At 49.2% G+C, this 13,994-nt stretch overlaps 1 protein-coding gene across 1 annotated transcript in view; it reads right to left on the minus strand.

Moving 5' to 3' along the window:
• Positions 1-9,107: 9,107 nt before the first annotated feature.
• LOC125943825 (uncharacterized) overlaps positions 9,108-13,994 on the minus strand; it is a 62,446-nt gene continuing 57,559 nt past the window's right edge. Inside the window, exon 4 of the mRNA XM_049663348.1 lies at positions 9,108-9,264. Within this exon, the coding sequence (XP_049519305.1) occupies positions 9,149-9,264 (116 nt within the window). The 3' untranslated portion in view covers positions 9,108-9,148. The remainder of the gene's footprint in view (positions 9,265-13,994) is intronic.

The raw sequence follows: 13,994 nt of genomic DNA on the forward strand, positions 1-13,994 counted from the left end.
AATCATGGGACCACAATCATATGGGACCACATCGGAATCAGGTACCCTACCAAAAGAGTGGAAAGAGGCCACAGTATTCTCATCCCCAAGCCAGGATAACCCCTCTCCTTAGAGAACATGTGCCCGATTTCTCTCACCTCGTGCCTTGGCAAAGTGCTCGAGAAAATTGCGCAGCTCCGCTTGCATAAATTTCTTTCTGACACCTGTGCGCTTCCCGACACCCTTTATGATTATCGTGGTAGCATATCAACACAGGACATAATGCTCCGCCTGAAACACGATGTCATAGACAATACCGCGCCGTGTTAGCCATAGACCTCATGGCGGCGTTCGATAACCTCTCCCACGATTTCATTCTTGAACAGTTAGGAGCTACTGGCTGCGGTGCGAAGGTGTATAACTATGTCCGAAACTTTCTACGTGACCGATCTGCCAGCCTTGTCAGCGGTGATCTTCCCTACTGCCCGTGCTCCCCTACTGAACCTGTCTCAAACCGCGGCACTCCGCAAGGCTCCGTGCTATCTCCACTCCTATTCAACCTTGCCATGCGAGGTCTCCCTCCCCTCCTCGATCAGATCTCAGATGTTCGTCACGCTCTTTACGCAGACGACATCACTGTCTGGGTTACGACAGGCTCCCTCGGACACATTGAAACCCAGTTGCAGGAAGCAGCTACCACCGTATTGCTATACGTCCGGCGTGGAGGTCTCACAAGTTCCCCTGCCAAGTCGGAACTACTCGTTGGCACAAAACACGCTCGCGGACAGAAACTTGTCTCTTAACATCACATTAGATGCGAAACCCGTTCCACGTAAATCGTCAATAAAGGTGCTTGGTTTAACTTTACAAGCCAACGCCAAAGCAACACATACCCTTCGCCAACTTACCACCCAATGTAACCAAATCATGCATATGCTTCGGCGGGTGTCTAACCGCCGACATGGCTTCAAAGAGGCTGATGCCTTACACCTTGTACAGGACTTGATACACTCACGCCTACCATACCACATACCTTATCACAACCTGACTTGCACTGAACGCGCACGTATGTCTACCCTACTACGGGAAGCGCAGAAACTTGCACTTGGCCTTCCTATGCACACGGCTACCCTTAACCTCGAGCGACTTGGGCTGACTAACACTTTAGAGGAACTTATAGAAGCCCACCAGGCCGCACAGCTGACGCGCTTGAGTTCTACACCTGAGGGACGGAATCTTCTTAGTTCACTTGGTTACCCATCCAGCCCTAGTGTCCTTACATCTACGGGCCTTTCCGCAGCAGCGCGTGCCAAGCTCACGGTATCTCCTATTCCCTGCCATATGCACCCTACTCGCCATACTGCCCACCGGGATCATCGGTCGCGTTACTTGCGGCGCGAAATCCAGAAGCATTAGAAAACATCTCCACACAACTAACATTCCAGACACCGAATGTCTTGCATAGTTACGACAGCGTTATCTCCCACCACCAGACGCGCTACGCTACGCGGACTACACGGGTCCTCCCAACACACTGGCTTATCTTAACGCGCCTATAGCTGTCACTGAGCTTCGCGCAGTGCTCACCGACATTCGCCGTAACACATCCCCTGGTCCCGACCGAATCCGGTATTCGTTTCTTTATAACCTCTCTGATTGTGACACCAATCAACTTACGACTTACTTGAGTGAGGTATGGGACCACATCGTAATCATGGGACCACAATCATATGGGACCACATCGGAATCAGGTACCCTACCAAAAGAGTGGAAAGAGGCCACAGTAGTTCTCATCCCCAAGCCAGGATAACCCCTCTCCTTAGAGAACATGTGCCCGATTTCTCTCACCTCGTGCCTTGGCAAAGTGCTCGAGAAAATTGCGCAGCTCCGCTTGCATAAATTTCTTTCTGACACCTGTGCGCTTCCCGACACCCTTTATGATTATCGTGGTAGCATATCAACACAGGACATAATGCTCCGCCTGAAACACGATGTCATAGACAATACCGCGCCGTGTTAGCCATAGACCTCATGGCGGCGTTCGATAACCTCTCCCACGATTTCATTCTTGAACAGTTAGGAGCTACTGGCTGCGGTGCGAAGGTGTATAACTATGTCCGAAACTTTCTACGTGACCGATCTGCCAGCCTTGTCAGCGGTGATCTCCCCTACTGCCCGTGCTCCCCTACTGAACCTGTCTCAAACCGCGGCACTCCGCAAGGCTCCGTGCTATCTCCACTCCTATTCAACCTTGCCATGCGAGGTCTCCCTCCCCTCCTCGATCAGATCTCAGATGTTCGTCACGCTCTTTACGCAGACGACATCACTGTCTGGGTTACGACAGGCTCCCTCGGACACATTGAAACCCAGTTGCAGGAAGCAGCTACCACCGTATTGCTATACGTCCGGCGTGGAGGTCTCACAAGTTCCCCTGCCAAGTCGGAACTACTCGTTGGCACAAAACACGCTCGCGGACAGAAACTTGTCTCTTAACATCACATTAGATGCGAAACCCGTTCCACGTAAATCGTCAATAAAGGTGCTTGGTTTACCTTACAAGCCAACGCCAAAGCAACACATACCCTTCGCCAACTTACCACCCAATGTAACCAAATCATGCATATGCTTCGGCGGGTGTCTAACCGCCGACATGGCTTCAAAGAGGCTGATGCCTTACACCTTGTACAGGACTTGATACACTCACGCCTACCATACCACATACCTTATCACAACCTGACTTGCACTGAACGCGCACGTATGTCTACCCTACTACGGGAAGCGCAGAAACTTGCACTTGGCCTTCCTATGCACACGGCTACCCTTAACCTCGAGCGACTTGGGCTGACTAACACTTTAGAGGAACTTATAGAAGCCCACCAGGCCGCACAGCTGACGCGCTTGAGTTCTACACCTGAGGGACGGAATCTTCTTAGTTCACTTGGTTACCCATCCAGCCCTAGTGTCCTTACATCTACGGGCCTTTCCGCAGCAGCGCGTGCCAAGCTCACGGTATCTCCTATTCCCTGCCATATGCACCCTACTCGCCATACTGCCCACCGGGATCATCGGTCGCGTTACTTGCGGCGCGAATATCCCGTGGGCTGCAGCGCTGTTCGTGTGGTCTTCACTGACGCCAGCCCAGCGGATGAACGCGGGGGAGTCACGGTAGTAGTAGACTCTGATCTCATGACCGTATTCGCAGCCTCGGAACGTACATTAACCGACATCTCCCTTCTGGAAGAACGCGCGATTGCTAGGGCAATCCTTTCCACCTCTCCTCTCCCACCTTCTACCCAATCATATTCTCACAGACTCCCAGGCAGCTTGTCGGCGTTTTCTTTCATCACTTTACATCCTACTACCACGTCCATACTCGAGTCCTTCCTATCATCCACCTCGCATACTTTTCGGTTGGTCTGGGTGCCTAGGCACGCAGCGATTCCCGGTAATGAGCGCGCTCATTCGCTGGCCCGAGAACTCTCACACCGAGCTCTGGGGATCGCTCTGCCGTCATCCGACCTCAACCTTTCTCGTACGCATCCCAACTTGCTGAGATATGCCTAACTCGGCAACACTACCCCTCACCTCATCCTTCCCTTACACGCCGACAGACTGTCTGTTGGCGACAACTACAGACTAATACTTTCCCGACGCCCCTTTTCTATTCCTTCCTCTACCCCTCCCGTGGTCCAGCTCAATGCCCGCACTGCGGTGACCGCCCCACCCTACTGCATATGGTCTGGCTTTGCAAAAACATTCCCCACGTCCCTCCCGTTCAAACCCCACCCTCACCTCCTCGGAGGAGCGGCTGACCGACGCGACAGCAACTGGCCAGCAATGGCTGGTCGACCGTGACGAGGCGGTGGCTGCTATACCTATGGGGCCCCGGACTAAGGGGTCCACCTTCGATGCACAACTGGTCTCGATATTGTAATAAAGTTTATTCTCTCGCGCTCGGCGCGCTCTCGTACCAGTGCTCCCGCGTTCGTCGTCGTCGTCGTCCTCCACAGCTGGATGCGTTGCCGCTCATCCTTCCAGCGTGTAATGAATGAATGAAAGACTTTATTCAAAAGGGAAAAAATGAATGGGTAATAGATAGTCTTATGGGTGTTGCCCTCCGTCCAGGGCTCCACTGGCCTCCGCCGCCCGCCGGACTTGATACAGAAGTGCTAGAATTTCACTTCTCCTCTGTCGTCGTAATAGACGAGAAAACGAACGCCAGAAGGCGCTACTGCGCCTCCTGACAGCGCCCCCAATGTGGAAATGTCAAGCAGCGCGGTCGTGCCGTGGTGCAGTCTCCGCTTTGTTTACATTGTTTCGCCCGCGTTTTCCTTCGCTGCTCGTGCTCACGGCGCTTTGTTTTCGACGGCGGCAGATCATCTGCTTGCTGAACAGCGATGCAAACACTGCAATTCGGTTTCAAGAAGGTCGCCGACAGCATTTTTCGTGGCGGCAACCTCAAGACCGGGGAGCGTCTACTTCCACGCGTGTATGGCGTTGAACAAATTGTGGGCGGTGATGTGACAGTGAAAGCCAAGTGCGTGACGGAGCTGTCCAACAAGATTGTATACGACATCGAGTTAGAGGTACACACCAAGTTCAGTAATTTAGTCACTTTTATTTCTCTATGGTGCAGTCACAAAGCGGTAGTCATGCATGCTTGCAGAGATGTGCAGAGACGGTGACGATTGCGGTTGGTTTCGTTGGTCGCTGGGCGCGCACAGACGGCTGCTCTCATTTTGGCTCCCGGGGAGTGGCCCCCGCAGAGCCCTCTGCGTGAGCAGTCGTTTGGGGTGTTGCGACACCACGGACCCGAGCACATGAGGGTCAGATCCTCCCCCGCTTAACCGTGCGTGGCTTAGCCGTGTCCGGGGAAAAGGGAATCCTGGGAGTTGAGCCGATGCCGGGAGTTTGGGCCTTTGTGGCCCCCCGGCGGAGGCACCACTGTTTTGGCCTCCGCTTCACGTAGACGGCACCCCCGGACTGACCCACCCGGGGGAAATCGGTAGTTGCCTTTTACTATTCTCTCGTCCAATGTTCGTCTTTTTCTCTCACTTCCAATCTTTCCTGCCTTCTCCTGTCTTCTATTTACTTGCGATCTTCTGGGCAGCGAGGGTTAACCTTGTTGTGTGCGATAACCAACCTTGGTTATACATATTGGGTTATAGTGGGTGTGTACTGCTGGCGCTGACAGGCTTTGTGTATATAGAGTCTTACCGCATCCCCTAGTTGGGCTCCGTGGTGGGCGGCTGGCACAGCTGCCGAAAATTAAATACATTTATGGCTTTAAGCTCATTCCCAAAACTGCCTGATCGCCCTCTTTTGAAAAGAGGGCGCACCGATGACCCTTTTCGAATGAATTTTTCGCCAAGAGTAATGACATCTTCCCATGTTTCCACGTAATCCATGCTGAAACCCCCAAAAAGACTCTAAGAACCTTATCTCCATTTGTTTTCGCGAAGTGCCTAACAAAAATACGGCGAACTGAAGTCAATATTTTGTCGCCTTAGGATAGGCCATACTTATGGCACACACTTTTATCGGTTGACCGGCAGCGAACCACCTAGATGCTGTAAGTGTGGCGAGACACTGATCGTCCTCCACGTCTTGCCGGAGTGTCGGAAAGCAGAATCTGAAAGGAAAAAACACTTCCCTCTAGCCTACCGACAGCATATTCCTTTTCATCCGGGAATGTACCTTGGTACAGACCCGCTCTTTTCCAGAAAATCAGTGTTTAACTTTTTACACGACGTTGGCGCATTGCGAATTATTGGCCCACAAGTATAGTAGCACCATCTCTCGTGCGAGGCTCCTGCTGCGACAGTAGCGATTTGTAGAGCACCTGCCTCCAGACTCCAGCCCTTAACGGCCTCGTTGAGGCAGTAGGGCTACTAGTATTTATACATTTTAGTATTTTACTCCGTCCGAGTATACCTTTTTGGTTCACAGAACAGCTCAGGAGCCATTGTCATTAATTTATTATGTGTACATGTTGCTACTGGTTTTAGGCCCCTCTACAGCCGCGTTATATCTTCACTGTCAGCCACATTACCTTTTGTGATTATTTGTATCATCTAGCACATAACACCATCGCTTGGCACTCTTTGGGCTTTACTGGCCGTTGCGCCATAAAACACCACATATCATCCCAGGGAGTGGCATCAGAACTGTCAACACAGAAAGAAATCATGCATAGACACCAATGAGCCAATAAAATTAATTAACGATGTAAGTACTACACATCCGCACAATGCCTTATATCATGCTGTATAAATATCTAATGTATATCCTGCCTTATTCAATGCAGATGTTAGAGTCATGGCAACTCATTGCATTAGTGAGCAAGGAATCTTTTCACTGCTCATGAGAAATCGCTCGTACGAACTGCTCCGAGAAATGAACCCAGATCACGGTAACCCGCGATTACCTTGGGACCAGCAACACGAGCGCAAGAATTAGTGATACATGCCTTATCAAAGCAAACCTAGTTTTTGGTCGGGCGAATGCTCCACCGCAGATAATGTAAGCTCACACCGATGGCCGGCTATTGCACGAAAGGAAGATTCTTGGCAGGAAGAGTGAAGCAGGAAGAATGTGCAAGATGGCAATTACTTTAAAGCATGCTTGGATATTGTGAAGCTTGAAAGCATGGCCAAGCAACAAACATAACGCGCACGTCTCGGGCAGCTGCTTTCCGATCTGCTGCTTACGGACGCACGCGATGACCGCAACTTGCATTAAATACGGATTGCCACCACACAAAAGACAAGTAGCGCGCGGCCCTTTTGTTGCCTGCACAACTAACAATTTATGTTGCAGCATTAGGAAAACCGATATAATTCTCTGCAGCTCGTGCTTGCCAATCGCGTGTGAGGAAATAGTACAATCAAATAAATTCGGGGATTTTACGTGCCAAAACCACGATATCCTTATGTGGCACGCTATAAGGGGGGGTCTCAGGAATAATTTTGACCACCGGGGGTTCTTTAACGTGCACAAAAAAGTTGTCGCAGTTTCACCTGAAAGGCGAAGCATCAATTGCCATAGCAAATTTGTAGAGAGCTATACGGAGTAACGATAGTAGCTTTATCAGCTGTATAAACTTGGACATGCAGCACCGGCAACCCGCAGAACTGTTGTCGACGCCGTCGGCGTTTTGCCCGCGTTCGCACAAAATGCGTGCTGCGTTGGTGACTGTTGCCGGAGCCTCTGATATAAATAGGCACTTGGTGCCCCAGCTCAACGTCGCCTCCCCCTACGGCCTTTCGTGCGTCAGAAGAAAGCGCGTTTGCTCTACATATATGGTGATTGTAAAGGAGGAAAGAGACGCCTACTTCTGCTGCCCTTAAGGGAGCACGGCACAGAACGCGCGTTTGTTCCCCGCCGTTCGTTAACTCCCCGTGAAAGCGCGCGTCCCTCGCGCCCTTTCACTCGCACATACAGCGTTCGGCGGCGCGCGGCGACGATTTCATCTCCATTGACGTCATACGGAACCTCACGGCGACGGCGACGACCACGGCGACGGCGGCTACGACGGCGACGGCAGAAATCTGCTTTGGAGTCTCCATATAATTGCTATCGCAATAAAATCAAAGTACACGGTAACAAGTGTGTTGTTGCATTTCGCCCCCATCGAAATGCGGCCGCCGTGGCCGCGAATCCAGCTCGCGTCGTCGAGCTTAGCGGCGGAACACGGCGGATTTCACTGTACGATTCAACTATACGGGACACGTCTAAGGGGGCAAACTGCCATGCGCTGAATACAAGCATATTACCATTGCGTTTTTTTTTCGAGCAGCCGTGATATTGCACGCGAATGCGAAAGTACGTGACTTACTTGACTCGGCGCACAGCAGTTATCCATGCTTGCCGTCTATTCTTCTCGTACCACCTCCCCAGAATTCTGTAGAATTTCAAGGGAGGCTTTCAGCCTTTTCAGGCGGTTGTGGCAATCAACAATTAACACAGCAGTATTGCGTGCCACTATTCCTGGCCTGGTTGATAAGATCGCGCTCGGCGTCGCGAAAACAACGCGCACGAGCGCTCGCGCCGTAGAGAACACGGGCGCGCTCTGGCCCAGCGACGACCTTCGACACTTCCATCCGTCGGCTAGTGGAGCATTCGGCGCTGGTGCCGCGCGGGCAAACTTTAGGTTGCCTCGTCTGTGGGGAGGCTGCGGTTACGGGGTTATGAGCCATTGCTTAAGGCAGTATGAGCCCATTAGCGGTGCATCCCTGCATGCTTCGCACGTCCCCAGGCTTTACGTTAGTGAAGGTACATTTCGCTCAATGGGTCATTTGACACTTAAGCATAAAATTTATTTCACCCCACAAACCGGGCCTACGCCTTAATTCGTGCTAACTGTAATAACTAAGAAAAACTAATAGTAACAAAGGCGTCCATAATGGCCTAGTTGCTGGGGGAGTTATAGAAAACAATGATGGTTTCGCTAATACTTCATGGTAAATCCATCATCAATCTTCTCCTAAAAAGTTGTCGCAGTTTCACCTGAAAGGCGAAGCATCAATTGCGATAGCAAATTTGTAGAGTAATGATATTAGCTTTATCAGCTGTATAAATTTGGACATGCAGCAGCACCGGCAACGCGCAGAACTGTTGTCGACGCCGTCGGCGTTTTTCCCGCGTTCGCTCAAAATGCCTGCGGCGTTGGTGACTGTTGCCGGAGCCTCTGATATAAATAGGCATTTGGTGCCGCAGCTAAACGTCGTCTCCCTTCCCTCCCCCTCCCCCCTCCCCCACGGCCTCTCGCGCGTCGAAAGAAGGCGCGTTTGCTCTACATATATGATGATTGTAAAGGAGGAAAGAGACGCCTACTTCTGCAGCCCTTAAGGAAGCACGGCGCAGAACGCGCGTTTATTCTCCGCCGTGCGTTCACTCGCCGTAAAAGAGCGCGTCCCTCGCGCCCTTTCACTCGCACATACAGCGTTCGGCGGCGCGCGGCGACGATTTCATCTCGATTGACGTCATACGGAACCTCACGGCGACGGCGACGGCGACGGCAACGGCGACGCCGACGGCAGAAATCTGCTTTTGAGTGTCCATATAATTGCTATCGCAATAAAATAATGCTACTGACGGTTCTTTTGTTCAGTGCGACAGAACCTGCTTACGGCTCACGACTTCATATTTATTTGAGGTTTGAAGAACATCAGGACTTTTTTCCTGTTATCCTAAGAAGCAGAATCAATATAGCGGAGATGGCAGCCAACCCTCCAATTAGGCGCAGGAGGTTGTCGTACGAACCCATGGTGTCCCTGAAAAAGCCTGTTAGGAAATGGTATAGAAAAAATTAGGATTAGAATGAGTTAAGGATTACTTCTGCAATATAATAGGTGCGGAAATAAACAGGAGAAGAAACTGCGCTTTTAATTTTTAGGTAGGCTTAAGTGTAACGTAGAAAACTTCGCGACGCAATTCTTCAGCACCCTTGCGAACCACAGCGTGTCGCGTTCATATGCGTACTAAAATGTAGCGTTTGTTTTCACGTTGGACTTTCAAAGAATAAATAATAAATAACATGTCTTTACAACAGTTTGAGACTGTACTGGATCACTGCAGGCACCGACTTTTTATGCTCATGCTTGGCCGCGTCCCACCGTATGAAGCCGTCCATATAAAAGCCCGAACCACGCCCGCCAGAGGAACTTAGCCTATACATGACAAAAAATTGTCATTGCTTGGGTGGTGTACTTTTAAATATTACAATAAAGCTGCACGCAGTGACAGTAAAACATTGTGAAAACTTTATCTGACAGAGTACGCGTACAGCTAACGTGCAGAGGCCGAAATACGCAAGACTTGTGTTAAGAATATCTGGCAAGTCATTTTATTCAAAACACTTGCGTAGCACCTAATTTTGTAAACCTCAAGAACGTACATGTAAAATATTTGACAGTTTCACCCGAAGGCAGCGATGAGGAGACAGCGTTGCTTCTCGTACGGTGCTCTAAAAGTAGGTGGAGGCGTCATGGCACGACGTAGCAGGCAAGACTACTGCTGGTGCGCGATAGGAATGGTGCCCGGCCAAACGCCTGCCGTGAGGAGTGCCGACAACGACGTTACTGGTCTCCCATCTCGATGGTGCACGCTCTGAGACCGACGGAAAACTGAGAAATCTTTCGGCGTTTGACAGCGCTGGAGTTTGCCTGACGTGTGCTGTGTGTATGCACCGTAGTGTGACAAGTGCGGTGCTGCTTAGTATAGAGCGCTAATGTGTGTGCGCACAACGCCCACGGCATCAGTGGAAGCCAGAACGCTGCCCTGGCTGCGGCAAAGCCGATTTTAGGGAGCGTGGTGGGGACCCATCTTGCTACACGGAGCGGAATGCGATGTAACCCCGGCTAGGCTGGTCTCACACCTCGCCTAATGGTGACTTGGCTTCGAAGCGTTTGCAGCTAAACGCACTACACGTCCCTGCATAGCCCTTATAATCCGCCACGCGTGGTCTTAGATACCGTGACAGCTCGACAGCGGTGGCGCGAAAGACCCTTCAGCGTTCCAATTATTACCGCTAAAAAATGACTCTTAAAGCAAGAAAAAAAGAAGCTTATGTTAGGTGCAAGAGCAGCTAAAAATTCGAACGCGCCTACTTTAACTTGAGCACCAAAAATGAAGAAGGGAAATGCACTTGCGTACCAACCCGGTGAGCCGACGACGATAAATGCATCGTGTGTAAATTTAAGGCCCACAAATAACACTGTGTATGCTCTTACAGTGGAATGAATCTGCGTGCACTGAGGTGATCATATTACAGAGTCAATCGGGTGCAATATATAAAAGAAGTGGTAAAATGCATCAGTTGCAATAAAGTAAGCGTATCGAGAGCGATGCGATACCGCAGTTGTAAAAAGGGTAAACTTTAGATCGTTTAAACGGCGTTCTGAAGTGTAAAATTCTATTTCGCGAGAACAAAGGTTATTTTTGTAGCCGCAAAAGAACTAAAACTCTTTTTTACATTTGCTTGCTAAGGTAACCAAGAGCCAGGTTTCCCAAATTGTCACTTGAGCTTTCAACAACAGCACTTCTACCTATGCAGAGCGCCAGCTTGTGTTAGAAGGTCGGACCTAGACTAAACCGTGAACGGGTCCGAGCCTTACCCAGGCCCAGGGCTTCAACCCGAGCCCGGCCCAGGCCCGTCAAAAATCGCTTAACCCAGCGCGCCCGGCACCAGGGCCCGTGCTGTGATCTAGGCTATACTGCGAACACAACTTATCAAGGGCAGTTCCTGTGCATTTGTGCGCAAAACGCTCGGCTTATTAGACAGTGCCAGTTAGAAAACCAAAACGTGAACTGCAAGAGGAACTTCGCTTCGCAATGATATAGCTTACAAGGACGGTGGTATAGGATATATGTCTAGATGTCAGAAAACCTAATTATAACGTTCATAAGCTATGCGCCGTGTCCTATAACATTCGAGGCACGAAATAAGCTGTTACGTGATGACAATTATCGCAGCGAGAGCGTGGCAGCCTGGAAGCTTCCCTGTGAAATCGTTGTCAATGTACGGTGTCCCCAACACTGATTGAAAAGCGTATTCACGGTGTGTTGTGCTTGCGCGTATATCGAGCCATCTCCGGAGGCCTTGTGGCCCGGTGACACGTGCCAAGCAAACTGAGTAACCACAGTGCATCGAAAGGGTTCGTCGGAAAGTCTATATCGTATACTAACGCGTAGCTTAGTACTTTGCATAGCAGAAGATACGTGCTAAGTGATAAAACGTTAAAGCAACAGAGTCTTATTGCAGACGTCGTAGTGGACGAGTCTAGATTCACTGCTGCCACCTGGAGTTCTTCAAGGTGCACCCAATCCTTCATCCACGAAAGATTTTGCCGCCACCGAAAGAATGCGGCCACCGATTCGGGAATGCGAAAGTGCGATCTCGTGTCCAGCAGCCAGGGTACAGGCCCAATGACCTTCGTTTTCCTTTAAGAACAATATTAAGAGGTCTTGGCACATACCGCTGCCTTGTTTCAACTCGAAGCTTGCACCAAGACCGCTCCAGTTTGCCCAGATTGCTCAATATAATGATTGGAACTGTTACTTGCCTAGTTTGTCGAAGAAAAAGAAATCCGAATTTACTTTGTTTACGTCCCTCGCAGTGCCTAACTTCCAAAGCATGAGCCGTATAACGTACAACTATTCCCAATCGAATTTTATTCCAATCTCCTGACGTCGAACTTTGTTTCTTGTATATTTGTTCATATATTTGTTTGTTGAAAATTTGTTTGTATTATATAGTCTTGCTTCAACAAATACATGGAAAAATCTTCGTTCACCTCGCGAGAGAAAATACACAGAATCATACCTCATACACAAGTTTATATGCCTGCACCCGACGGGGTTCAATTTATCACGTGGCAACTTAGAATCCTTATTCCTCGTAAACTGGCCCAGTGACAATGAGCAAACCCTCTGACCTTATTGAGGGCTGGATTGGTGTCGCGACATACATCATTCCCGATTCGTGTGGATTCGACTGCTCCGTTCAGGAGAGCGAGTTGGTGTGACCAGCTTTCGGTGATTAGTATTATCCGGCTTAAAAGCCCAAGCGAGTTGGACAGCGCTGAAGCCACCGAAAGTGATTACGTAGTTCAGGAGTTCCATGACCACCGAAAAGAGAGGATCAATGTCATTGCGACGAGTTTGGGCTGAACTGTAGTGGTTGAGGATGTGTTATGAACGAAAGTTCAAGTGCGACAAGGGGGCTGTGGATGGTAAAATGTGTTCTCGATGACTGCGATCGAATTGGTCACCAGGGTAGCTACAAAGCGTTGGCGCCATCGTGTGTGGTGCTGTATGTTGAGCAGCCTGGCAGGAATGATAGCGGTTGGTTTCTTGGAGGGCAATGATAGGTGCTTCTGCTTCGGTGGCGAGAAATTGAATGATCGCACCCCATTTATTTATTTATTTATTTATTTATTTATTTATTTATTTATTTATTTATTTATTTATTTATTTATGATACCCTCAGGGTCAACAGACATTACAGAGGGGAGTGGTATAAAATAAAGAACAACAAAATTTCAACTACAAGAAGCAGCACAATGTTTCTAGTTATGCGATAATGGTTATGAAGAGGCAGAATACATGTTACAAAAAATACTATAAATACAATAAATACAAAGAAGCAGTCCAGTGTTTCTAATTATACAATAACTGCTATAAAGAGGCAAGATACAACAAGATGGTACAATGCATTCGTTAATGAAGTCACAAATTTTTCATGATCTGAGATTGTTACTAACAATTTGGGAAGGCAATTCCAATCATTTTATGTGCGTGGTATGTATGACTGTAGGAATGATTCTGTTTGACACAACGGAATACCAACTTTATGAGCATGATCCAGACGGTGCGAAACGTAATGGGGAGGAAGTATTAGTAAATCGCGCAGGTAAGGATGATGATACAGTTTGTGAAAAAGGCTTAAGCGAAGCATCGCACGCCGAGAAGCAAGCGTAGGTAGTTTAAGGTTAGCTTTCATTACCGTGATGCTCGAGATTCGATTGTAATTAGAGAGTATAAAACGGACCGAATTATTTTGCACCATTTCTAGCGAATGTATCAAATTATTATGATGCGGATCCCAAACCGGTATATTTGTAACGGTACTCTCGAGAGTTCCATTTCCAGATATGGAGGGAGTATGCGGTTGCCGATTTATTTTAAGGTGGCAGTCCATGATCGGTATTAGAAGGTTCGCAGGGGCGGCCATTATGGTTTATCTAGTTTGGCGAAGTTAGTGCCTTATGTTCGGTGTCTTGAGGGCGCTGGTTGCATGTATATGTCGACCGGGTGGTGAAACTGTTGCATTTCTGGCATGGTTCAATCCGGGCTTCATATCAGCCGCTGCTTCATATCAGCCGCGGGGTGGAATGTAGAACCACTCGTGTACTAATATTTTGGTACATTTTATAGAATCCAGCCCGTCAAAATAAACCACGGGTATGACATTACGGCGTGCCTCATAGTTCATTCGTGGTTTAAAAGGTAAA

Source organism: Dermacentor silvarum, chromosome 3 (genome assembly GCF_013339745.2).
Source record: "Dermacentor silvarum isolate Dsil-2018 chromosome 3, BIME_Dsil_1.4, whole genome shotgun sequence".
NCBI lineage: Eukaryota > Metazoa > Arthropoda > Arachnida > Ixodida > Ixodidae > Dermacentor > Dermacentor silvarum.